Source organism: Coregonus clupeaformis, chromosome 5, assembly GCF_020615455.1.
Source record: "Coregonus clupeaformis isolate EN_2021a chromosome 5, ASM2061545v1, whole genome shotgun sequence".
NCBI classification, from domain to species: domain Eukaryota; kingdom Metazoa; phylum Chordata; class Actinopteri; order Salmoniformes; family Salmonidae; genus Coregonus; species Coregonus clupeaformis.
In genome coordinates, this window is record NC_059196.1 from 45,514,187 (window position 1) to 45,541,455 (window position 27,269).

The window sequence follows — 27,269 nt, forward strand, 5'->3', positions numbered from 1 at the left end:
GGGTATTTTCATCCATATCGGGTGAACCGTTTAGAAATGAAAGCACTTTTTGTACATTTTAGGGGACCAAAAGTATTGGGGCAAATTCACTTATAGGTGTATTAAAGTAGTCAAAAGTTCAGTATCATTTCCCATATTCCTATTAAGCAATGATTACGTCAAGATTGTGACTCTACAAATTTGTTGGATGCATTTGCTGTTTTTCTTTTATTGTGTTTCAGATTTTTTTTGTGCCCAATAGAAATGAATGGTAAATAATGTAGTGTCATTTTAGAGTCACTTTTATTGTAAATAAGAATATAATATGTTTCTAAACACTTCTACATTAATGTGGATGCTACCACGATTATGTATAATCCTGAATGAATCGTGAATAATGATGAGTGAGAAAGTTACTGAGGCATAAATATCATACCCCCCCAAAAATGCTAGCCTATTGTAATGGTGAGAGGTTAGTCTTGGGGATATGATATTTGTGCATCTGTAACTCATCATTATTCATGATTCTAAGGACTATTCGTAAACAGGGTAGCATCCACATTAATGTAGAAGTGTTTAGAAACATATTCTATGTACAGAAAGTGCTGTAATTTCTAAATGGTCCACCCGATATGGATGGAAATATACCCATAGTCATTGCATCATTTCAAATCCAAAGTGATGGAGTTAAGAATAAAAAATAACAAATGTCACTGTCCCAATATGTTTGGATCACACTTTATGTTCTATGCCATTTTCAATAAAATTATATGTTAACCCAAACATTGCATGAGATAAAGAGATAGAGAGAGAGAGAGAGAGAGAGAGAGAGAGAGAGAGAGAGAGAGAGAGAGAGAGAGAGAGAGAGAGAGAGAGAGAGAGAGAGAGAGAGAGAGAGAGAGAGAGAGAGAGAGAGAGAGAGAGAGAGAGAGAGAAATGGAGTGAAACGGTGCTGAAATGCTAATGTTCCCTGCTTGTCCCCGGCAGCTGGCCTTTGCTGGTTGACATGTGTGATGAATGGTGTAGAATTGGTACTGCTGCCCTCTCGCCTCCACTCATTGTCAGCAGTCCAGAGACTATGGGGAGGAGAAAGACAAGAGGAAAAACCCAGCAGCACCAGCAATGGATGCTTTCTTTAATTAACACACCCCAGCAGCTCCCTTCCCCCTGCACACACACATACACACACACCCTCATCGCTGCTCATATCTCACTGCAGTGTAGACGGGTATCTGCTGAGCACTGCTTATTTCCCTTTGCTCTGATAGCCGCTGTGTGTTTCTAATCTCCCCACTTGCCTCTAGTCACCCGCGTCTCACATGTGGCAATTACTACATACACATCGAGGTGTAGAGGCTTTTTAGGATGTGGGGAGGCAAAGACACAGAGAAAAACACAGCGCTCAAGCGACAGGAGAAAAATTAGGGGAAAAGGGTACATAGAAAAACATCCAGGGAAACAGTTGGAAATAAAGGATGGGGAAGAAGGAGAAAGATGCTTAGTTGGCAAAGAGCGGGGCAGTCATTACTCACCCTGCCCCCGGGCTGGGGCTGAGGATGAGGCTGAGGCTGGGGCTGGGGCTGAGTTTTGGGCAGAGGCTGGGGCTGAGGCTGGGGCTGAGTTGGGAAATAGTGAACAGTCCCTGCATCACCACCACTGATGGATTGATTGCTGAACCTTTGTCATAAATATGAGTGCAAATGTTTTCCAGCCGTTTCCAAGAGACAGGTCTTATATAATGTACCTGGAGGGAAGGAAGGCCTTGGGAAAACACACTGATCTGAGAAGGGAGGAGATCTGGCTCATACCTTCTCACACTCCTCATCCTCTCTGCTTCAATCATTCACATTGATCAGAGAGAGAGAGAGAGAGAGAGAGAGAGAGAGAGAGAGAGAGAGAGAGAGAGAGAGAGAGAGAGAGAGAGAGAGAGAGAGAGAGAGAGAGAGAGAGAGAGAGAGAGAGAGAGAGAGAGAGAGAGAGAGAGAGAGAGAGAGCCAAACCACACAACCAACAACATTAGACACTTTATGGAACACAAAGCCTTCACTATTTCATCCTGGAATATCCAAGGCCTGAGGTCATCTGCCTTTGGCCTAAAGAGCAGGAATCTGGACTTCACCAAAGAAATCGGAAATACAGACATTGTCATCCTACAAGAAACATGGTATAGAGGAGACGGACCCACTGGTTGCCCTCTAGGTTACAGAGAGCTGGTAGTCCCATCCACCAAACTACCAGGTGTGAAACAGGGAAGGGACTCAGGGGGGGTATGCTAATTTGGTATAGAGCAGACCTAACTCACTCTATTAAATTAATCAAAACAGGAACATTTTACATTTGGTTAGAAATTCAAAAGGAAATGATCTCAACTGAGAAAAATGTCCTCCTGTGTGCTACCTATATCCCCCCACTAGAATCCCCATACTTTAATGAAGACAGTTTCTCCATCCTGGAGGGGGAAATCAATAATTTCCAGACCCAGGGACATGTACTAGTCTGTGGTGACCTAAATGCCAGAACTGGACAAGAACCTGACACCCTCAGCACACAGGGGGACAAACACCTACCTGGAGGTGACAGCATTCCCTCCCCCATATGCCCCCCTAGGCACAACTATGACAACATAACCAACAAAAATGGGTCACGACTCCTGCAGCTCTGTCGCACACTGGGTATGTACATAGTCAATGGTAGGCTTCGAGGGGACTCCTATGGTAGGTACACCTATAGCTCATCTCTTGGCAGTAGTACTGTAGACTACTTTATCACTGACCTCAACCCAGAGTCTCTCAGAGCATTCACAGTCAGCCCACTGACACCCCTATCAGACCACAGCAAAATCACAGTCTACTTGAACAGAGCAATACTCAATCATGAGGCATCAAAGCCAAAATAACTGAATAATATTAAGAAATGCTATAGATGGAAGGAAAGTAGTGTTGAAACCTACCAAAAAACAATTAGGAAACAACAAATTCAATCCATTCTAGACAACTTCCTGGACAAACGTTCCACTGTAATAGTGAAGGTGTAAACTTGGCAGTAGAAAACCTAAACAGTATATTTGACCTCTCAGCTTCCCTATCAAATCTAAAAATCTCTAACAGAAAACCAAAGAAAAGTAATAACAGTGATAAATGGATTGATGAAGAATGCAAAAACCTAAGAAAGAAATTGAGAAACCTATCCAACCAAAAACATAGAGACCCAGAAAACCTGAGCCTACGCCTTCACTATGGTGAATCACTAAAACAATACAGAAATACACTACCGAAAAAGAAGGAACAGCATGTCAGAAATCAGCTCAATGTAATTGAAGAATCCACAGACTCTAACCACTTCTGGGAAAATTGGAAAACACTAAACAAACAACAACACGAAGAGCTATCTATCCAAAACGGAGATGTATGGGTAAACCACTTCTCCAATCTTTTTGGCCCTATAACAGAGAACAAACAGCAAAAAAATATACATGATCAAATGCAAATCTTAGAATCAACTATTAAAGACTACCAGAACCCACTGGATTCTCCAATTACATTGAATGAACTACAGGATAAAATACAAACCCTCCAACCCAAAAAGTCCTGTGGTGTTGATGGTATCCTCAATGAAATGATAAAATATACAGACCACAAATTTCAATTAGCTATACTTAAACTCTTTAACATCATCCTTAGCTCTGGCATCTTCCCCAACATCTGGAACCAAGGACTGATCACCCCAATCCACAAAAGTGGAGACATATTTGACCCCAATAACTACCGTGGGATATGCGTCAACAGCAACCTTGGGAAAATCCTCTGCATTATCATTAACAGCAGACTAGTTCATTTCCTCAGTGAAAACAATGTACTGAGCAAATGTCAAATTGGCTTTTTACCAAATTACCGTACGACAGACCACGTATTCACCCTGCACACCCTAATTGACAAACAAACAAACCAAAACAAAGGCAAAGTCTTCTCATGCTTTGTTGATTTCAAAAAAGCTTTTGACTCAATTTGGCATGAGGGTCTGCTATACAAATTGATGGAAAGTGGGGTTGGGGGGAAAAACATACGACATTATAAAATCCATGTACACAAACAACAAGTGTGCGGTTAAAATTGGCAAAAAACACACACATTTCTTTCCACAGGGCCGTGGGGTGAGACAGGGATGCAGTTTAAGCCCCACCCTCTTCAACATATATATCAACAAATTGGCGAGGGCACTAGAACAGTCTGCAGCACCCGGCCTCACCCTACTAGAATCTGAAGTCAAATGTCTTCTGTTTGCTGACGATCTGGTGCTTCTGTCACCAACCAAGGAGGGCCTACAGCAGCACCTAGATCTTCTGCACAGATTCTGTCAGACCTGGGCCCTGACAGTAAATCTCAGTAAGACAAAAATAATGGTGTTCCAAAAAGGTCCAGTTGCCAGGACCACAAATACAAATTCCATCTAGACACCGTTGCCCTAGAGCACACAAAAACTATACATACCTCGGCCTAAACATCAGCGCCACAGGTAACTTCCACAAAGCTGTGAACGATCTGAGAGACAAGGCAAGAAGGGCCTTCTATGCCATCAAAAGGAACATAACATTTGACATACCAATTAGGATCTGGCTAAAAATACTTGAATCAGTTATAGAACCCATTGCCCTTTATGGTTCTGAGGTCTGGGGTCCGCTCACCAACCAAGAATTCACAAAATGGGACAAACACCAAATTGAGACTCTGCATGCAGAATTCTGCAAAAACATCCTCCGTGTACAACGTAAAACACCAAATAATGCATGCAGAGCAGAATTAGGCCAATACCCGCTAATTATCAAAATCCAGAAAAGAGCCGTTAAATTCTATAACCACTTAAAAGGAAGCGATTCCCAAACCTTCCATAACAAAGCCATCACCTACAGAGAGATGAACTTGGAGAAGAGTCCCCTAAGTAAGCTTGTCCTGGGGCTCTGTTCACAAACACAAACAGCCCCCACACAGCCCCAGGACAACAACAACAACCACACAACTAGACCCAACCAAATCATGAGAAAACAAAAAGAGAATTACTTGACACATTGGAAAGAACAAACAAAAAAACAGAGCAAACTAGAATGCTATTTGGCCCTAAACAGAGAGTACACAGTGGCAGAATACTTGACCACTGTGACTGACCCAAACTTAAGGAAAGCTTTGACTATGTACAGACTCAGTGAGCATAGCCTTGCTATTGAGAAAGGCCGCCGTAGGCAGACCTGGCTCTCAAGAGAAGACAGGCTATGTGCACACTGCCCACAAAATGAGGTGGAAACTGAGCTGCACTTCCTAACCTCCTGCCAAATGTATGACCATATTAGAGACACATATTTCCCTCAGATTACAGCGATCCACAAAGAATTCGAAAACAAACCCAATTTTGATAAACTCCCTTATCTACTGGGTGAAAAACCACAGTGTGCCATCACAGCTGCAAGATGTGTGACCTGTTGCCACAAGAAAAGGGCAACCAGTGAAGAACAAACACCATTGTAAATACAACCCATATTTATGTTTATTTATTTTCCCATTTGTACTTTAACTATTTGCACATTGTTACAACACTGTATATATACATAATATGACATTTGAAATGTCTTTATTCTTTTGAAACTTCTGAGTGTAATGTTTACTGTTAATATTTATTGTTTATTTCACTTTTGTTTACTATCTACTTCACTTGCTTTGGCAATGTTAACACACGTTTCCCATGCCAATAAAGCCCTTAAATTGAAATTGAAATTGAGAGAGAGAGAGAGAGAGAGAGAGAGAGAGAGAGAGAGAGAGAGAGAGAGAGAGAGAGAGAGAGAGAGAGAGAGAGAGAGAGAGAGAGAGAGAGAACCAAAAGAGTGATTTAGGGAGTTGGAGGACTGGTAAATGTAACTAGTTCTTAACTTACTTTCTCTTACGAACACATGCTTGTAGGTTTGGTTTGTTAGTGGAGAGTGAGTGGAGCTGTTTGGAATGCTGTTTTAAAGTCCCAGACTTAGAGAATTCAGAACAGAGAGGAAGAGAGAGAGAAAGAAAGAAGGAGAACGAGTGAGTGGGGAGAGAGAAAACAAGAGTGAGAGAGAGGGAGAGAAATGTAGAGAGAGATCAAGATATTAACATGAATAATTGCTGTGGAGAGGAGAGAGGGAATGGGAAAATTAAATTATTTAACGAACTACAAAACTGCCTTTTATTGGTTTTTATTACATGAGCCATCGTTCCTTAACGCCATCAGACTAGCTGGCTATCACATTACAAATAAGATGGAGGTCCGTCCAAAAGCCTCTCTATTATAAGGAAAAACATCACACGACCAAGGCAACAAAGGAGTGGCTCAAGAAGAAGCACATTAAGGTCCTGGAGTGGCCTAGCCAGTCTCCAGACCTTAATCCCATAGAAAATCTGTGGAGGGAGCTGAAGGTTCGAGTTGCCAAACGTCAGCCTCGAAACCTTAATGACTTGGAAAAGATCTGCAAAGAGGAGTGGGACAAAATCCCTCCTGAGATGTGTGCAAACCTGCTGGCCAACTACAAGAAACATCTGACCTCTGTGATTGCCAACGAGGGTTTTGCCACCAATTACTAAGTCAAGTTTTGCAGAGGGTTCAAATACTTATTTCCCTCATTCAAATGCAAATCAATTAATAACATTTTTGACATGCGTTTTTCTGGATTTTTTTAGTTGTTATTCTGTCTCTCACTGTTCAAATAAACCTACCATTAAATTATAGACTGATCATGTCTTTGTCAGTGGGCAAACATACAAAATCAGCAGGGGATCAAATACTTTTTTCCCTCACTGTACCACAGATTCTCAATTTGATTAAGGTCTGGGCTTTGACTAGGCCATTCCAAGACATTTAAATGTTTCCCCTTAAACCACTCGAGTGTTGCTTTAGCAGTATGCTTAGGGTCATTGTCCTGCTGGAAGGTGAACCTCCGTCCCAGTCTCAAATCTCTGGAAGATTGAAACAGGTTTCCCTCAATAATTTCCCCCTATTTAGCACCATTCATCATTGCTTCAATTCTGACCAGTTTCCCAGTCACTGCCGATGAAAAACGTCCCCACAGCATGATGCTGCCACCACCATGCTTCACTGTGGGGATGGTGTTCTCGGGGTGATGAGAGGTATTGGGTTTGCACCAGACGTAGCGTTTTCCTTGATTGCCAAAAAGCTCAATTTAATCTCATCTGACCAGAGTACCTTCTTCTATATGTTTGGGGAGTCTCCCACATGCCTTTTGGCGAACACCAAATGTGTTTGCTTATTTTTTTCTCTAAGCAATGGCTTTTTTTCTGGTCACTCTTCCATAAAGCCCAGCTCTGTGGAGTGTACGGCTTAAAGTGGTCCTATGGACAGATACTCCAATCTCCACTGTGGAGCTTTGCAGCTCCTTCAGGGTTATCTTTGGTCTCTTTGTTGCCTCTTTGATTAATGCCCTCCTTGCCTGTTCTGTGAAGGGCGGCCTTCTCTTGGCAGGTTTGTTGTGGTGCCATATTCTTTCGATTTTTTATTAAAGGATTGAATGGTGCTCTCTGGGATGTTCAAAGTTTCAGATTTTTTTTTATAACCCAACATTGATCTGTACTTCTCCACAACTTTGTCCCTGACCTGTTTGAGAGCTCCTTGGTCTTCATGGTGCCGCTTGCTTGGTGGTGCCCCTTGCTTAGTGGTGTTGCGGACTCTGGAGCCTTTCAGAACAGGTGTATATATACTGAGATCATGTGACAGATCATGTGACACTTAGATTGCACACAGGTGGACTATCTAACTAATTATGTGACTTCTGGAGGTAGTTGGTTGGACCAGATCTTATTTAGGGGCTTCATAGCAAAGGGGGTGAATACAAATGCACGCACCACTTTCCGTTATTTATTTTTTTGAAGTTATTGTTCTCATTTCACTTCACCAATTTGGACTATTTTGTGTATGTCCATTACATGAAATCCAAATAAAAATCATTTTAAATTACAGGTTGTAATGCAACAAAATAGGAAAAATGCCAAGGGGGATGAATACTTTTGCAAAGCACTGTAAGTGTTATTCAAAGCGAGGGTGCCTGTCTCAATGATTTGAGGGATGAGGGTGCCTGTCTCAATGATTTGAGGGATTTGGCGTTCCGTTTGATGTTGGCCCTCTCCGAGAGGAGCAGCATGTCGATTGGTTTGACATAAAAAGCACAGCTGAGTCAGGCACCCTCTCACAAACACATACAGTACACACACACACACATACACACGCACATACGCACGCACGCACACGCATGCACACACACACACGCACACACACACACGCACGCACGCACGCACGCACACACACACACACACACACACACACACACACACACTCACACACTCACACGCACACACAGCACAGAAGGAAACTATCAATACTGACACTATTCTTTTTAGAGGAGACTTCAGAGTTTTTCTCTTTCTCTTGGAAGAAAATACTGTATGTCCAGACTCAAGATGACAAACACAATGAAAAAATGGTACATAAACTTTCCAGCTGAGTTTGAATGATACTGATGTTGTGTATAACACCTTGTCAATCAACAGAGCGAAAGGCAAGGGTTCACATTTTTCAAAAATATTTTATTTGTTGATAGTGATCCAGGTACAAGGAAAGAAAATAACTTTGATTTATCTTACAGGACATGGGAATCAGACTTGTAAAAGTTGAATTTCTTGCTCCACTTTTTTCCTCTTCTTGGACAAGGACATGCAAGTGAATACAGAAGGTTGTTTACAGGAAATAAAAGAGAGTGTAGAAGTGGCATTGGAGAGAGGGCATCACCCACCCGGCACTGTACAGAAAGACTTCACCCAACAACTTTCTCTTTTTGTCTTTTTTTAATCCTCTTTTTTTGCAAAAAGGCAACACACAGATCCGACAATACTGAGAAAAGGAACAAAAGAGATGGAAAGCCAAAGTAATTTTCAACCTTCCCAAAAATAACATCTGTATCTATTGTCTTTTCAAGCAAATGAGGAACATATCGCACTTTGTGTTTCGAAAAGTTTTAGGTTTTAGTTTCTTTCATTTTGAGATGAGACGAAGCAGAGTGGTTAACATGCAGGACCGAGTGACTCGATTATCTCTGACAACTAGTGACTCAGCATTGCACCTTACTGTGGACCTGGAGAGTCAATTAAGTCCTTATGGCCTAGCTCAGGGATAGGCAACTCCAGTCCTCAGGGGCCTGATTGGTGCCACACTTTTGCCCCAGCTAACACACCTGACTCCAATAATCAACTAATCATGAACTTCAGTTTAGAATACAATTAGTTTAATCAGCTGTGTTTGCTAGGGATGGGGAAAAGTGTGACAGCACCCCGGCCCCGAGGACTGGAGTTACCCATCCCTGGCCTTCTCCAACAGCAAACAAAAATAAAAAAAGAAAGACATTTTATATTCCACAAATCTTTATGCATATTTCACAATATACCTTTTTATTATCATTTTAATAAATACAAAACAACAACACTGTGATTTAAAAGAAAACCATGATTATTAAAAAGACACAAAAAACGCATTAGACATTAGAAGTATCAATATTAATTTGGTATGTTCTGTTACTGACATCTTGTCTTAAGGTGGATGGACCAGCACGTTAAACTTGGAATTAAAACAACTGGCAAAAATAAATGAAACAGGACAGCATGGGACATAAAAGGGGGATATCTTTCACCAATGAAACTGGAATGAAATAACAGAGTGGAGATGCATATGAATATATACACACATACATGAACACCGCCAGAATGTACAGTAAAATAACCTGAGACACTCCTTGCACCTCATTTCCAGAACACTGGCCACTAGGTTGATGATATGAAATGACAGTGACATGAACACGACAGTACAACAGCATATCTGGCAAAGCCTTCCGTTTCCTATCCAACTCTCCTTTTATCAACATTAAGCAATACAAAAGAAGACAGAAGAAACAGTCATTGAACTGGTAAAATCCTGAATGTTGATATCGAAAACATTGTTAAGCAGCCTTTTTGAGTCCATAAAAGCCATACAAAGAAACAGACTTTTAAAAAATGATAAGAAAATTGTTTGAAAATATACAAATTGAACATCTGAGGCTGAATAGTTCCATGCGGCAGAAGGAAAATGTGTTGTGTTGTGACTGTTGAGCAGATATAAAGTAGTGGTCTGCTCTATGCTGTAGAGACAGAGGCAGTGGGATCTCCTACTGCAGGTGGCTCTTCTCCATTCTGACTGTACTGTACCTGCCTTCTGCTTCACTATCTGATGCATTCTGGGAGTTGGAGTCCCAATAGGGAGTCTAGTTAGTGTTCTACTGTTTGCTAATTATAACGTAGTACCATACTTCAAGGCAGGGACTGCAGTGCTCCGACTGAAACAGATACACAACAGTTGAGGCAGAAGCCATTGTGTTGTTTTCCATGGATGTGGAGTACATTTGACATTTGAGTCATTTAGCAGACACTCTTATCCAGAGAGACTTAGGGTTAAGTGCCTTGCTCAAGGGCACATCGACAGATTGTTCACCTAGTTGGCTCGGGGATTCAATCCAGTGACCTTTCAGTTACTGGACAACGCTCTTAACTGAGTTCATTAAGTGCTCTAACTTAAGCAAATTAAAGTTAAAATTGATGACAAAAGAAACGTTTGACTCTCAAAACAAAGGGGACAAAAATGTACCTATCCTAAAACTTCTTTCCTGGCATTAGAGTGCCTTTAGCATCAATATTACTGTTAGTTCTTACTACAACTGGGTTGTTCACCCCAATCCAGAGTTTAGCAGTGGGATGATCAAAAGGAAGCAAGTCCTTTGTCAGTGTTAGATTTAAGCAATAAGGCCAGAGTGAGTGTGGTATATGGCCAATGTACCACGGCTAAGTGCTGTTCTTAAGCACGAGTGCCTGGATACAGCCCTTAGCCGTGGTATATTGGCCATATACCACAAACCCCGAGGTACCTTATTGCTATTATCAACTGGTTACCAAAATAATTAGAGCAGTAAAAATAAATGTTTTGTCATACCTGTGGTATACAGTCTGATAGATCATGGCTTTCAGCCAATCAGCATTCAGGGCTCGAAATACCCAGTTTATAATATAGCTTACACGTATTGAACCATGGCTTTGAGGCTCCTCATAGTGTATTCTAAGTGTTATAGCTTCAGTGACTAAATTCTAGATGTTCACTTTGTCTTATCTACTGTAAGTCCATTTTGCTAGAAGGATTATACAAATTATCTTCGGATGAATACAAAAACTCTAGAATTCAATGAAGATAGAATCAAAGAATATGAGATGAAGATAGAATCAAAGAAGATAGGATGAAAATAAAATCAAAGAAGGTGAGATGAAGATAGAATCAAAGAAGGTGAGATGAAGATAGAATCAAAGAAGGTGGGATGAAGATAGAATCAAAGAAGGTGAGATGAAGATAGAATCAAAGAAGGTAAGATGAAGATAGAATCAAAGAAGGTGAGATGAAGATAGAATTAAAGAAGGTGAGATGAAGATAGAATCAAATAAATGGTGTTTAAACGCTGGTATGAAGATGAGGTCCCTGCTAGACGTCCATTGTAATGTGGCTGTGTTATCTTCTGAAAACAAGACAATGCCTAGACTGCCTCACAACTGCCAGCTCTAACACGTCTATAGCAGCTCATATGTAGGACCATAAGGATTACAATAGAATCAGATGACGTAGGCTCGAAGCTAACCCAATAATCAACTCATAGTTAGAGGTGAGTCATCATCTTACTCATACCCTCTGTGCACATTGAACAACCCTCCCTCCCTCCCTCCCCACCCCTCTCTGCCTCTTCTCTGTCCCCCTCCCTCCCTCCCTCCCTCCCCACCCCTCTCTGCCTCTTCTCTGTCCCCCTACCTCAAAGACACTAACAAACCCCATCTGCTTTCTGATTGGCCCTAACTTGGGAATGGGCATCCATTTAGTTGCTGTCCATAAGCAACCTCTTACTCTTTAATATCTTTCTGTACATTAGTATATATTTTCTCATCTCTCTACAGAAACTCCTCTTCACATGTTCGTCCGGTTCTTCATGTCAGCAGGAGCTATGCTTTTGTGCTTATCACCAAAAATCGCAGTGCAAAAAAACAATAATTAATAATAATAATAATTATAATAATTAATCAATGATAGGTATTAACAAATAATGGATCGTAAAACAACTATTTTATGGCATACCAGCCTATCAATTCACGCATAATACAAATGACTAGATATAACCAACAGTATGGAATTAAGAAGCTAAACTGAAGTAGGCTTGCATAGCAACGCAACAACAATGGAAATAATCTATTTACAGGAAACAACATTCCCTTTTTTCCCCAAGGACGGTTACTTTGAAAATTAGTTTTCTCATAAAGAGGTTTTAATTATTTTGTTTACTTGCTCTTTTCTGACTGAACAAATTAAGGTGGAAGGTGGGAAATAATTTTGCTGAGGACAACAACATAGTGGGATGTACAGTATGTATGTCTCCGTTTATACATCACATTTACAGTTATGTTATGGTGGTCATCATCGTCATCTTCCTGCTCCTCTCCTCTGATAATACACAAAGAAGGACAAAGTTCATCGCACCAACGGGCGAGGCTTCATTCTGATGAGGACGACGAGGCTTTCTCCAGTTCAGTTTAGCTCCTTCTGCAGGCAGGGCACTCTGTGAGAGAGACAGAGAGAACAGCAATGTCTGGACAAAGTAAAATCTTTGTCAAAATGCTATACATTTAATCAATATAGTTAATTATGACATCACAATGCCTTCTTGCGATAAGACAGTAGACAAGAATGGTGTGATACTTACATAACTCGCCCGAGTACTGTCCCTGTCCGTTGGTCCCCAGGAAGTCGCTGTGGTCTGTGGCAGTCCGTTGGTGTGGCCCTCGAGGCCCCTCTCCCTTGCGTGGCGCTGTGGAGCCCTTGGAAGACGCTGTCCCAGAGGAGCTGTGGGCCCCAGGGGAGGGGAACGAGGGTTTACTGTAGGGGGCCAGGCACCCCTCTTCTGGAAAACACACAGAGGGAACAATTAAGATTGGTACTACTAACCCTGACTGTAGTTGGGAAGTTGACATATTTTTATTTTTTTATTTTATCAGGCATTCTTATTTACAATGACGGCAAGAGGCAAAAGGGCCCCTGTGGGGCTGGGGGCGAAGAGAATACATTCTCATTTACAGAAATGACATGGGGAGAGGCAACAAAAGCGTTTTCCAACATGGTGGTTTGTAGTATCATCATGGGGGACCAAGTATGTGTTTGGGCAGCTGCAGGTGGATTGGTGGGGTGGTGTTGGTTACAGAAGGTGCCATAGTGAGACAGAGGCAGCTGCAGGTGGATTGGTGGGGTGGTGTTGGTTACAGAAGGTGCCATAGTGAGACAGAGAGCCTGTTGGCAGACCTCCCTCCCAATGACATCTGCAGTGTGTTGGTGCCAGCGGACAGTGTGGGCTCACACATGGGTCCCCCAGCTAACTTCCTTATGAAGAGGGGAAAGGCAACTACAGTGTTTGCTGTGGAACCCCTTGCTGCAGGTCAGTATATTGTAGCGCTGACCTGCTGTGGCTCCCCCTGCTGCAGGTCAGTATATTGTAGCTCTGACCTGCTGTGGCACCCCCTGCTGCAGGTCAGTATATTGTAGCTCTGACCTGCTGTGGCACCCCCTGCTGTAGGTCAGTATATTGTAGCTCTGACCTGCTGTGGCACCCCCTGCTGTAGGTCAGTATATTGTAGCTCTGACCTGCTGTGGCACCCCCTGCTGCAGGTTAGTATATTGTAGCTCTGACCTGCTGTGGCACCCCCTGCTGCAGGTCAGTATATTGTAGCGCTGACCTGCTGTGGCACCCCCTGCTGCAGGTCAGTATATTGTAGCTCTGACCTGCTGTGGCATCCCCTGCTGCAGGTTAGTATATTGTAGCTCTGACCTGCTGTGGCACCCCCCGCTGCAGGTCAGTATATTGTAGCGCTGACCAGCTGTGGCACCCCCTGCTGCAGGTCAGTATATTGTAGCTCTGACCTGCTGTGGCACCCCCTGCTGCAGGTCAGTATATTGTAGCTCTGACCTGCTGTGGCACCCCCTGCTGCAGGTTAGTATATTGTAGCTCTGACCTGCTGTGGCACCCCCTGCTGTAGGTCAGTATATTGTAGCTCTGACCTGCTGTGGCACCCCCTGCTGCAGGTCAGTATATTGTAGCTCTGACCAGCTGTGGCACCCCCCGCTGCAGGTTAGTATATTGTAGCTCTGACCTGCTGTGGCACCCCCTGCTGCAGGTCAGTATATTGTAGCTCTGACCTGCTGTGGCAACCCCTGCTGCAGGTTAGTATATTGTAGCTCTGACCTGCTGTGGCACCCCCTGCTGCAGTTCAGTATATTGTAGTGCTGACCTGCTGTGGCTCCCCCTGCTGCAGGTCAGTATATTGTAGCTCTGACCTGCTGTGGCACCCCCTGCTGCAGGTCAGTATATTGTAGCTCTGACCTGCTGTGGCAACCCCTGCTGCAGGTCAGTATATTGTAGCTCTGACCTGCTGTGGCACCCCCTGCTGCAGGTCAGTATATTGTAGCTCTGACCTGCTGTGGCACCCCATGCTGCAGGTCAGTATATTGTAGCTCTGACCTGCTGTGGCACCCCCTGCTACAGGTTAGTATATTCTAGCGCTGACCTGCTGTGACACACCCTGCTGTAGGTCAGTTTATTGTAGCACTGATGCTGAGGTCTCTAGATCTATAGCATCACATCTCATCAAACATCCTCCTACTGCTCTGCTAATGACTCTAACTGGGCTTGTCTTGACGCTTCAGAACTCTGCTGTGTATCAGTCAACTTGGAGGGCCTTCAGAACTCTGCTGTGTATCAGTCAACTTGGAGGGCCTTCAGAACTCTGCTCTGTATCAGTCAACTTGGAGGTCCTTCAGAACTCTGCTGTGTATTAGTCAACTTGGAGGGCCTTTTGAACTCTGCTTTGTATCAGTCAACTTGGAGGGCCTTCTGAACACTGCTGTGAATTAGTCAACTTGGAGGGCCTTCTGAACGCTGCTGTGTATCAGTCAACTTGGAGGGCCTTCAGAACTCTGCTGTGTATCAGTCAACTTGGAGGGCCTTCTGAACTCTGCTGTGTTTCAGTCAACATGGATGGCCTTCAGATCTCTGTGTATCATTCAACTTGGAGGCCTTTTGAACTCTGCTGTGTATCAGTCAACTTGGAGGGCCTTCAGAACTCTGCTGTGTGTCAGTCAACATGGAGGGCCTTCAGAACTCTGTGTATCAGTAAACATGGAGGGCCTTTTGAACTCTGCTGTGTATCAGTCAACTTGGAGGGCCTTCAGAACTCTGCTGTACGTCAGTCAACTTGGAGGGCCTTCTGAACTCTGCTGTGCATCAGTCAACTTGGAGGGCCCTCTAAACACTGCTGTGTATCAGTCAACTTGGAGGGCCTTCAGAACTCTGCTGTGTATTAGTCAACTTGGATGGCCTTTTGAACTCTGCTTTGTATCAGTCAACTTGGAGGGCCTTCTGAACTCTGCTGTGAATCAGTCAACTTGGAGGGCCTTCTGAACGCTGCTGTGTATCAGTCAACTTGGAGGGCCTTCAGAACTCTGCTGTGTATCAGTCAACTTGGAGGGCCTTCTGAACTCTGCTGTGCATCAGTCAACTTGGAGGGCCTTCTGAACGCTGCTGTGTATCAGTCAACTTGGAGGGCCTTCAGAACTCTGCTGTGTATTAGTCAACTTGGAGGGCCTTCAAATCTCTGCTGTGTATCAGTCAACTTGGAGGGCCTTCAGAACTCTGCTGTGTATCAGTCAACTTGGAGGTCCTTCTGAACTCTGCTGTTTATCAGTCAACATGGATGGCCTTCAGATCTCTGTGTATCATTCAACTTGGAGGCCTTTTGAACTCTGCTGTGTATCAGTCAACTTGGAGGTCCTTCAGAACTCTGCTGTGTGTCAGTCAACATGGAGGGCCTTCAGAACTCTGTGTATCAGTAAACATGGAGGGCCTTTTGAACTCTGCTGTGTATCAGTCAACTTGGAGGGCCTTCGAACTCTGCTGTACGTCAGTCAACTTGGAGGGCCTTCTGAACTCTGCTGTGCATCAGTCAACTTGGAGGGCCCTCTAAACACTGCTGTGTATCAGTCAACTTGGAGGGCCTTCTGAACGCTGCTGTGTATCAGTCAACTTGGAGGGCCTTCAGAACTCTGCTGTGCATCAGTCAACTTGGAGGGCCTTCTGAACTCTGCTGTGTATCAGTCAACATGGAGGGCCTTCAGAACTCTGTGTATCAGTCAACTTGGAGGCCTTTTGAACTCTGTTGTGTATCAGTCAACTTGGAGGGCCTTCAGAACTCCGCTGTGTGTCAGTCAACATGGAGGGCCTTCAGAACTCTGTGTATCAGTAAACATGGAGGGCCTTTTGAACTCTGCTGTGTATCAGTCAACTTGGAGGGCCTTCAGAACTCTGCTGTGTATCAGTCAACTTGGAGGGCCTTCTGAACTCTGCTGTGCATCAGTCAACTTGGAGGGCCTTCTGAACGCTGCTGTGTATCAGTCAACTTGGAGGGCCTTCAGAACTCTGCTGTGTATTAGTCAACTTGGAGGGCCTTCAGATCTCTGCTGTGTATCAGTCAACTTGGAGGGCCTTCAGAACTCTGTGTATAAGTCAACTTGGAGGGCCTTTTGATCTCTTTTGTGTGTATCAGTCAACATGGAGGGCCTTCAGAACTCTGCTGTGTATCAGTCAACTTGGAGGGTCTTCTGAACGCTGCTGTGTATCAGTCAACTTGGAGGGCCTTCAGAACTCTGCTGTGTAATCAGTCAACTTGGAGGGCCTTCAGACCTCTGCTTTGTATCAGTCAACTTGGAGGGCCTTCAGACCTCTGCTTTGTATCAGTCAACTTGGAGGGCCTTCAGAACTCTGCTGTGTAATCAGTCAACTTGGAGGGCCTTCTGAACTCTGCTGTGCATCAGTCAACTTGGAGGGCCTTCTGAACGCTGCTGTGTATCAGTCAACTTGGAGGGCCTTCAGCTCTCTGCTGTGTATCAGTCAACTTGGAGGGCCTTCAGACCTCTGCTTTGTATCAGTCAACTTGGAGGGCCTTCAGAACTCTGCTGTGTAATCAGTCAACTTGGAGGGCCTTCAGAACTCTGATGTGTATCAGTCAACTTGGAGTACATCTTATTGTCTCCTGTAGAAGAATCTGATGAGTGTGACGCCTCTCTGTGTCTCTTGGTCTGTCTGTCTTTCTGTATGTCGTTCTGTCTGCCTCTCTGTCTGACTCTCTGTCTGACGCTCTGTCTGTATGTTTGTCTGTCCTGGCACAGACAGGACAGGAACACAGCATGGCGAGGTCTAATGACTCCACACAGACAGATGGGTGGAGTTGTGGAGTGGCCGCTGTTTGTCTGAGAGGGGAAAGCTGGGGTGATTAGACTGCATCTGTCTTGCTAGGGCATTCTGCCTGGACTGGGCTGGAGCCGGACACCATTGGCGACGCCTACAGGCTGTGTGTGTGTGTGTGTGTGTGTGTGTCTGTGAGTGTTTGTGTGTGTGTGTGTGTGTGTGTGTGTGTGTGTGTGTAGGGGGGGGGAGCATTCTGGAAGACAAGTGCAAGTGGCAGACAGTGCAATCTGTTCATGGGAGCCCAGTCTCCTGTCAGCAGGAGAGCTGATTGAACACCAGGGTTTAGTAAAGTTTCTGGGCTGCCAAGGCACCGCGGCCATCAGGACCCTGCTGTCTCACAGTTAAGTGCTCTGGATCTCTCTGCACAGCAATGACTGCTGACCTAACCACAGATCTACTGGCTCCATACTGTGATGTGGAATATGAGTTATATCCTACTGTTCTAAAGTAGTATTCGCTCACATCCAACACACTGCTACAAGTGCAGGATACAAGAAATTGGCATCTGCAAATTAGAATGAACACCTGCACACTGAATGGAGTGTTTGGATCGGGTCTGAGTCTTTCAGACAGTGTGCTGGCAGTGCACTTGCTTCTACCCTCCAGTCCTGTACCTGTTTTGTGTCCCCTGCGTGGGTCGTCTCCTCGGTCCATGGATCCTAGTCTGTCCTGGGCCTGGCGGTGGTGCTCCAGAGGGGTGCGTGTCTGTCTGTCCATGGAGCTCTTCATCTCCTCCAGCCCAGACAGGGGCATGGCACCACACATAGGCTGGCGCTCCAGGGACGAGGCCTTTCTCTCTGCTGGGGGGCCCATGCCGCCTACACTACGGGCCCCCTGGATATGCCCTGGTCCCTGGATGGGCGGGGGATCAGGGGGAGGAGGTAGGTCTGGGAGGGAGGGGTCATGTGGTTAACTACATGGTTACAGTCTGATATCAGTAATCAGTCAATCAGTATTAATCAGTAATTGTAATGCAGTCCAAGTCTTTATAGATCATGGCTCTCCAACCATGTTATTGGAGAGCTACCCTCCTGTAGGTTTTCGCTCCAACCCCAGTTGTAACTATTCTGATTCAGCTTTTCAACCAGCTAATTATTAGAATCAGGTGCGCTAGATTAGGGTTGGAGTGAAAACCTACAGGACGGTAGCTCTCCAGGAACAGGTTTGGAGTGAAATCCTACAGGACGGTATCTCTCCAGGAACAGGTTTGGAGTGAAAACCTACAGGACGATATCTCTCCAGGAACAGGTTTGGAGTGAAAACCTACAGGACGATATCTCTCCAGGAACAGGTTTGGAGTGAAGACCTACAGGACGGTATCTATCCAGGAACAGGGTTGGAGTGAAAACCTACAGGACGGTATCTCTCCAGGAACAGGTTTGGAGTGAAGACCTACAGGACGGTATCTCTCCAGGAACAGTTTTGGAGTGAAAACCTATAGGACTGTATTTCTCCAGGAACAGGGTTGGAGAGCCCTGGTATAGATGATGAATAAGTTGTGTCAGAGGTAAGTCTCCTCTGAGACAAGGTTATGGGAAGGTTCTGGTTAAAGTACCATGCCATCCCAGCTCCCTGTCTTACCGTCTGCACTGGCGTCTCTCCTGTGGGGCGCCGTGCCCTGTCCCCGGGGCTTGCGGGTAGGCCGGGCGGCCCTCTGGTGGCCCAGGCTGTGTGTGCCCACCGTGCTGCCATCTGTAGAGAAGGGACTGCTGGGCCGGGGCCGGTGGGACAGCCCTTTACCTGGAGGAGGAGGGAGAGAAGTGGAGAGAGAGGCCACTAGCTTAGTGGAGATACTGAGAGGAACATGGAGAAAGGCGGGTTAAGGAGCATGCCTGGGAAGAGAATGTTGATTTCCATGCAGGAAGCTCGCAGGATCCCATGGAAGGTTCAGTTAGTTAATCAGTCAAACACTCAGAAATCCTCAAAATCACACCATTATTATGACAATAAGAAAGTACAGGCAGTGTTAAAAGCCTGCAAAGAAATCACCAGTGAGTTCCCCCACATAATTTTCCTCTATCCCAAGTTGGTAGGAGTCAGAGTGCAAAGCTGGAGGAAAATTAGAGTTGAATCAAGGTTTTGTATTCTTTGTTCAGCCACATATTGTAGAGCCATGCAGATTCTTCACCAAACAGCATCCTCCTCAAGCAGCAGTAGAGAGGAGAAAACACCAGCCAGCAGATGGCAGGAAGTAGAGCAATCACTTCATCTCCTTCTGAGTCATACAGAGGTTCCAGAGAGAACAGGCTAGAGGGGCTCCACTCCTCATATACCAACCTCTCTTAGCCAGGCTGGTGCCCTCCAGGTGGTAGCCTGCCTTGTCAGCGGCTGCCACCAGGGCCTGGGCGAAGCTACAGTGGGTGTAGAGGGACCCGTCAGAGGAGCTGCCCACGCTGGACCTGTGGCTGGAGTAGTGACGGTCATCATCCTCTGAGGCTGACCCCCAGCCGTTAACCATGGACCCTGAGGGACACCACCAGCTAGAGCGTCAGAGCACTGCGCAGGGTGTGTGTGTTTGTGTGTTCACAAATCAGGTAACAATCTTTGATATGCAACCGCACCACTTTTATAGCCTCCAGACCCCAACCGAAGAAATTCCCGGACACAAAAGGCCTTGAATGATCTACCATATTGAACATCTGCACTGTGGCTATAGGTTTCAATGGATGCATGTGTTGTGTAGTCTTTTAATGAGGGTTAATATCAAGTTGTTAGGGATTCATCTCAGATAGGTTTCCCTCACAGACACGCTCACACACACGCTCACACACATGCTCACTGAGTCCTCTTGAGTTTGGCCTGCTTTTGATAGAGAAAAGCAACACACCTGTCCACACCTGTCCCCAGTATAGCCTGAGGTGACACACCTGTCCCAAGTATTGCCTAAGGTTATACACCTGTCCCCAGTATTGCCTGAGGTGACACACCTGTCCAGAGCTGAGCCCCAGTATTGCCTAAGGTGACACACCTGTCCCCAGTATTGCTTAAGGTGACACACCTGTCCCCAGTATTGCCTGAGGTGATACACCTGTCCCCAGTATTGCCTGAGGTGACACACCTGTCCACAGTATTGCTTAAGGTGACACACCTGTCCCCAGTATTGCTTAAGGTGACACACCTGTCCCCAGTATTGCCTGAGGTGATACACCTGTCCCCAGTATTGCCTGAGGTGACACACCTGTCCACAGTATTGCTTAAGGTGACACACCTGTCCCCAGTATTGCTTAAGGTGACACACCTGTCCCCATTATAGCCTGAGGTGATACACCTGTCCCCAGTATTGCCTGAGGTGACACACCTGTCCAGAGCTGAGCCCCAGTATTGCCTAAGGTGACACACCTGTCCCCAGTATTGCTTAAGGTGACACACCTGTCCCCAGTATTGCCTGAGGTGATACACCTGTCCCCAGTATTGCCTGAGGTGACACACCTGTCCACAGTATTGCTTAAGGTGACACACCTGTCCCCAGTATTGCTTAAGGTGACATACCTGTCCCCAGTATTGCCTGAGGTGATACACCTGTCCCCAGTATTGCCTGAGGTGACACACCTGTCCACAGTATTGCTTAAGGTGACACACCTGTCCCCAGTATTGCTTAAGGTGACACACCTGTCCCCAGTATTGCCTGAGGTGATACACCTGTCCCCAGTATTGCCTGAGGTGACACACCTGTCCACAGTATTGCCTGAGGTGACACAGATTAAGCTGCTAACTAAACATTGTGTTGAGTCAAACACCTAATGGTATAGCGGTATAAACACCTGTCTCTCTTATCATGCCTTGTTAATGCACTCCACGCTATTTGGAAAGTCCTGCAGCATTGACTTGTGATATTGTAGGAATACCAAATCAATGAAGCTAAATTATATCAGTACACCAAGGTAGCAGAAATATGTAGCCCGTTATATTACTGTCAGGAGGCTATAAAGACAAAAGGGGAAAATGTCACATGCAAAATAAAATGTATAGCTTTCCAAGAAATACTGGAAATGTATGGAAACCCTCGTGGATGGTAGCTGTTCCCGTAAAATATATCCTATATTGTGTGTGTTTTTCCTATCTGTGTTACAGTTAGTATGTCTTGATCCTTTCAGATCCTCCAAAATAAAGCCTTTCCAGCACTTGAAATAAAAAGTTTCATTGTGCCAACAAAAATATGCCACTCTGGCAGGCGAGATTACAGTCCGCTTATACGACAGCTTTCTGAGAGGCTTGCTTGGCAGACACAATGAAGTGGCACTTACCCAAACACACACGCACGCGCACATAATCCTGTGGTCCGCAGACAAGCACATGAAACAAAAGTGAAAAGCAGAGTGTTGATGGTGTGATGAAGAGAATGGGTGAATTTGGCACAGCGTTCAGATGGAGGAGTAAAGGTCATGGAGAGAGTGGGATGAGGACAAAGAGGGTGCAGCAGGGATGAGAGGGGTGAGGAGAGGGGGTCAGTGGGGAACAGAGGGGATGAGAGGGGTGAGGAGAGGGGGTCAGTGGGGAACAGAGGGGATGAGAGGGGTGAGGAGAGGGGGTCAGTGGGGAACAGAGGGGATGAGATGGGTTAGGAGCGGGGGTCAGTGGGGAACAGAGGGGATGAGATCGGCTATGAAAAGCCAACTGAGAGACCTGAGCCCTAGGACCATACGTCGGGACTACCGGCCGTGGTGACTCCTTGCTGTCCCCAGTCCGCCTGGCCTTGCTGCTATTCCAGTTTCAACTGTTCTGCCTGCGGTTATGGAACCCCTACCTGTCCCAGACCTGCTGTTTTCAACTCTTAATGATCGGCTATGAAAAGCCAACTGAGATTTATTCCTGATCATTATTTGACCATGCTTGTCACTTATGAACATTTTTGAACATCTTGGCATGGTTCTGTTATAATCTCCACCCGGCACAGCCAGAAGAGGACTGGCCACCCCTCATAGCCTGGTTCCTCTCTAGGTTTCTTCCTAGGTTTTGGCCTTTCTAGGGAGTTTTTCCTAGCCACCGTGCTTCTACACCTGCATTACTAGCTGTTTGGGGTTTTAGGCTGGGTTTCTGTACAGCACTTCGAGATATTAGCTGATGTAAGAAGGGCTATATAAAATAAAATTGATTGATTGAAAATTGAGTGAGGAGAGGGGGTCAGTGGGGAACAGAGGGTAACAGTCACAAGTCTGGCCAAGGCAGGTCCATGGAGGACCAGGCATACCAGAGGTCTGGCGCACAGTGGGGAACAGAGGGTAAAAGTCACAAGTCTGGCCAAGGCAGGCACATGGAGGACCAGGCATACCAGAGGTCTGGCGCACAGTCAGACACAGAGAGAATGGAGAGAATCAACTAAAGCCAAAGTTTGTGCAGAACCCAACTTAAACAAGGCCTCAGGGAACTAAAGCCTTCAACCACCAGCTCACCTTCAACCACCAGCTCAACTTCAACCACTAGCTCACCTTCAACCACTAGCTCACCTTCAACCACCAGCTCACCTTCAACCACCAGCTCACCTTATAACAGCTCTCTGAGAAACGACGGCAGCAAATTATTCACAGATTAATGGAACACTGTGAAAACCTTCAAACCTTGCACATTCCAATTTTACTGGACTGACTGAAAATACCCAAGACACTAACTACTTTCTGGCTTTCATCTTACCAGGCTGTTTTCTCTGAAACTACTTTTCTCTGAGTTTTGATTCTAAGAATAAAAAATAAAAAAGTGAGAGTGCAATTCCTCTGGGTCCAATCCTCCCACAAAGGCTAGCGCATATATTGAAGTATAAGCAGAGTGAGGCTTCCAAGCCAAGGCACTGAGGATTCTTTCCAACTCCTCTCCTCCAGCTCAGAACCACTGCCTCAGCACATCACATCACACAATGTTTTTCAGCCACACTAACTGCTACTCTCTACTACTCCAGTGTGTCTTTGGGACACTGCTATCCCTGTTACGTCAATCAAACCTTGGTCTTGTTGGCATAATGTACTAAAAGTAGAATCTAGCTTTCTCTTTGTGGTCTTGAATTCTGCAACCATTGGTGCCTAATCTACTTTGCATGAGTAGAGCCACTAGCCAGGGAGAGTAAACGGGAGCTAGCCACTAGCCAGGGACAGTAAAAGAGAGCTACAGTAGCCACTAGCCAGAGGCAGTAAACGGGAACTAGCCACTAGCCAGAGGCAGTAAAAGGAAGCTACAGTAGGCACTAGCCAGAGGCAGTAAAAGGAAGCTACAGTAGCCACTAGCCAGAGGCAGTAAAAGGAAGCTACAGTAGCCACTAGCCAGAGGCAGTAAATGGGAGCTACAGTAGGCACTAGCCAGAGGCAGTAAATGGGAGCTAGCCACTAGCCAGAGGCAGTAAACGGGAGCTACAGTAGGCACTAGCCAGAGGCAGTAAACGGGAGCTACAGTAGCCACTAGCCAGAGGCAGTAAATGGGAGCTAGCCACTAGCCAGAGGCAGTAAACGGGAGCTACAGTAGGCACTAGCCAGAGGCAGTAAACGGGAGCTACAGTAGTCACTAGCCAGAGGCAGTAAAAGGGAGCTACAGAAGCCACTAGCCAGAGGCAGTAAACAGGAGCTACAGTAGCCACTAGCCAGAGGCAGTAAATGGGAGCTAGCCACTAGCCAGAGGCAGTAAACGGGAGCTACAGTAGGCACTAGCCAGAGGCAGTAAACGGGAGCTACAGTAGGCACTAGCCAGAGGCAGTAAACGGGAGCTACAGTAGCCACTAGCCAGAGGCAGTAAATGGGAGCTAGCCACTAGCCAGAGGCAGTAAACGGGAGCTACAGTAGGCACTAGCCAGAGGCAGTAAACGGGAGCTACAGTAGTCACTAGCCAGAGGCAGTAAAAGGGAGCTACAGAAGCCACTAGCCAGAGGCAGTAAACAGGAGCTACAGTAGTCACTAGCCAGAGGCAGTAAAAGGGAGCTACAGAAGCCACTAGCCAGAGGCAGTAAACGGGAGCTACAGTAGCCACTAGCCAGAGGCAGTAAACGGGAGCTACAGTAGTCACTAGCCAGAGGCAGTAAACGGGCGCTACAGTAGTCACTAGCCAGAGGCAGTAAACGGGAGCTACAGTAGCCACTAGCCAGAGGCAGTAAACGGGAGCTACAGTAGCCACTAGCCAGAGACAGTAAACGGGAGCTACAGTAGTCACTAGCCAGAGACAGTAAACGGGAGCTACAGTAGCCACTAGCCAGAGACAGTAAACGGGAGCTACAGTAGTCACTAGCCAGAGACAGTAAACGGGAGCTACAGTAGCCACTAGCCAGAGACAGTAAATGGGAGCTACAGTAGTCACTAGCCAGAGGCAGTAAAAGGGAGCTAGCCACTAGCCAGATGCAGTAAACAGGAGCTACAGTAGGCACTAGCCAGAGGCAGTACACGGGAGCTACAGTAGTCACTAGCCAGAGGCAGTAAAAGGGAGCTAGCCACTAGCCAGATGCAGTAAACAGGAGCTACAGTAGGCACTAGCCAGAGGCAGTACACGGGAGCTACAGTAGTCACTAGCCAGAGGCAGTAAAAGGGAGCTAGCCACTAGCCAGAGGCAGTAAACAGGAGCTACAGTAGGCACTAGCCAGAGGCAGTACACGGGAGCTACAGTAGTCACTAGCCAGAGGCAGTAAAAGGGAGCTACAGTAGCCACTAGCCAGAGGCAGTAAAAGGGAGCTACAGTAGCCACTAGCCAGGGGCAGTAAAAGCCAGGCAGCCCATGTCCCTCCTGCCACTAATACTGATTTATCCTGACGGAGCAGCTCATCTGCATGCCGTTAAGCCGGGATATCGTTCCACCTGCCGACAGGAGACATGACCCCACTCCCCTCAGTCCTCCCTGCCAGGGGGTTGATGGGAGAATAATGACCCAGAGAGACACAACTCTGAGATCACTGTGGATGTTATACTGCAGCATCAGTAACCCTGAGATACAGTACCTCAGTGTTTTCATCTCAGCCTAGCCATGGGCATTCAATACTGCCGCAGGTGGATTCACCTTTATCTTTAGAAAAATATGCTGTTTTACACTGTGCATGAAATAATACAAAGACAAGCACACACAGACAATCTCTCTAGTGAAAAATAATTTCATGGCCAGCGGTGAGAATGTTTGATTTAGTGGCCTTTGGTGTAACATTAAGGAAACAGACCTATTTCCATATTATTAAAACAATGACAAATCTATCATTTTGGGCTCTACAGGAAGCTGTTCCTGCCCTCCTCTTTCCACAGCCTCAAAATGATGGCCGCGATAAATCTCAGCGTTTTCCACCTTCCTCCTCCTTCCTCTCTCTGCCCCTCCCGCTAACTCTGGAGCTGGGACCGTGTCTCTGCTGTCAAATGGTGGGGAGCGGGGGAGACTTGTGGAGAGATAAGAAGAAATAGTGCTGTCTTCAGAGTAATACAGTGCAGGAGAGATGTAGCAGATTAGGGCCCAGTCGCAGCTTTATATTCCTCTAACTATATCAACAGCAGCATGTGTCAAAGCCGCCACAACCCCTGTTCCATCATCCCAAAGAAAAACGACACTCTAGAGCTACAGTCGACAGGCCAGCCAAGCAGCCGTGTCAACCCTCCCTCCCTCTCTCCCTGTCCCTCTTTCTATAGATACAGTATATCTCTTCCTCCCCCTATCTCTTTCTCTCTCTAGATATGTATCTTCCTCCCTCTCTCTTTGTCTCTCTCTCTTCCTCCTTCTATACATATACTGTTTCCCCTTTTCCCTTCACCTCTTCGTTCTATCCCTCCCCACTCATAAAACACAGAGCTGATGCTCAAAATCAAATCAAATCAAATCTTATTTGCCACATGTGCTGAATACAACAGGTGTAGACCTTACAGTGAAATGCTTACTTACAAGCCCTTAACCAACAATGCAGTTTTAAGAAAGTAAGTTAATTCAAAAATAGAATTAAAAAAAATAACAAACAATTACAGTAGGGAGGCTATATACAGGGGGTACCGGTACAGAGTCAATGTGCGGGGGCACTGGTTAGTCGAGATAATTGAGGTAATATGTACATGTGGGTAGAGTTAAAGTGACTATGCATAGATAATGAACAGAGTAACAGCGGTGTAAAAGAGGGGGTGGGGTGGGTTGGGGGGACAACGCAAATAGTCCGGGTAGCCATGATTAGCTGTTCAGGAGTCTTATGGCTTGGGGGTAGAAGCTGTTAAGAAGCCTTTTGGACCTAGACTTGGCGCACCGGTACCGCTTGCTGTGTGGTAGCAGAGAGAACAGTGTATGACTAGGGTGGCTGGAGTCTTTGATAATTTTTAGGGCCTTCCTCTGACACCGCCTGGTATAGAGGTCCTGGAAGGCAGGAAACTTGGCCCCAGTGATGTACTGGGCCGTACGCACTACCCTCTGTAGTGCCTTGCGGTAGGAGGCCGAGCAGCTGCCATACAAGGCAGTGATGCAACCAGTCAGGATGCTTTCAATGGTGCAGCTGTATAACTTTTTCCATCCTGTCTGTAGCATCATCCTGATTCCTGCTTATAAGCAAAAACTATTGCAGGAAGCACCAGTGACTCGGTTAATAAGGAAGTGGTTTTTTATTTTATGACGCGGATGCTAAGCTACAGGACTGTTTTGCTAGCACAGACTGGAATATGTTCCAGGATTCTTCCGATTGCATTGAGGAGTACACCACATCAGTCACTGGCTTCATCACTAAGTGCATCGATGACGTCGTCCCCACAGTGACCGTACGTACATACCCCAACCAGAAGCCAGGCAACTTCCGCACTGAGCTAAAGGGTAGAGCTGCCGCTTTCAAGGAGCGGGACTCTAACCCGGACGCTAATAACAAATCCGCTATGCCCTCCGACGAACCATCAAACAGGCAAAGAGTCAATACCGGACTAAGATTAAATCGTACTACACCAGGTCCGACGCTCGT

At 45.9% G+C, this 27,269-nt stretch overlaps 1 protein-coding gene across 11 annotated transcripts in view; it reads right to left on the bottom strand.

Moving 5' to 3' along the window:
• Positions 1-11,850: 11,850 nt before the first annotated feature.
• Positions 11,851-27,269, bottom strand: part of LOC121566958 (roundabout homolog 2-like) — a 300,354-nt gene continuing 284,935 nt past the window's right edge. For 6 of the 11 annotated variants that reach the window (XM_045214661.1, XM_045214649.1, XM_041876910.2 and 3 more), the window contains 5 exons: positions 19,682-19,867; positions 18,986-19,144; positions 18,019-18,291; positions 12,818-13,015; positions 11,851-12,673 (listed from right to left, as the gene is read on the bottom strand). In XM_045214661.1, the coding sequence (XP_045070596.1) occupies positions 12,672-12,673; positions 12,818-13,015; positions 18,019-18,291; positions 18,986-19,144; positions 19,682-19,867 (818 nt within the window). In that variant the 3' untranslated portion in view covers positions 11,851-12,671. The remainder of the gene's footprint in view (positions 12,674-12,817; positions 13,016-18,018; positions 18,292-18,985; positions 19,145-19,681; positions 19,868-27,269) is intronic. The other 5 variants (XM_045214703.1, XM_045214692.1, XM_045214684.1 and 2 more) reach the window with 2 other exon arrangements.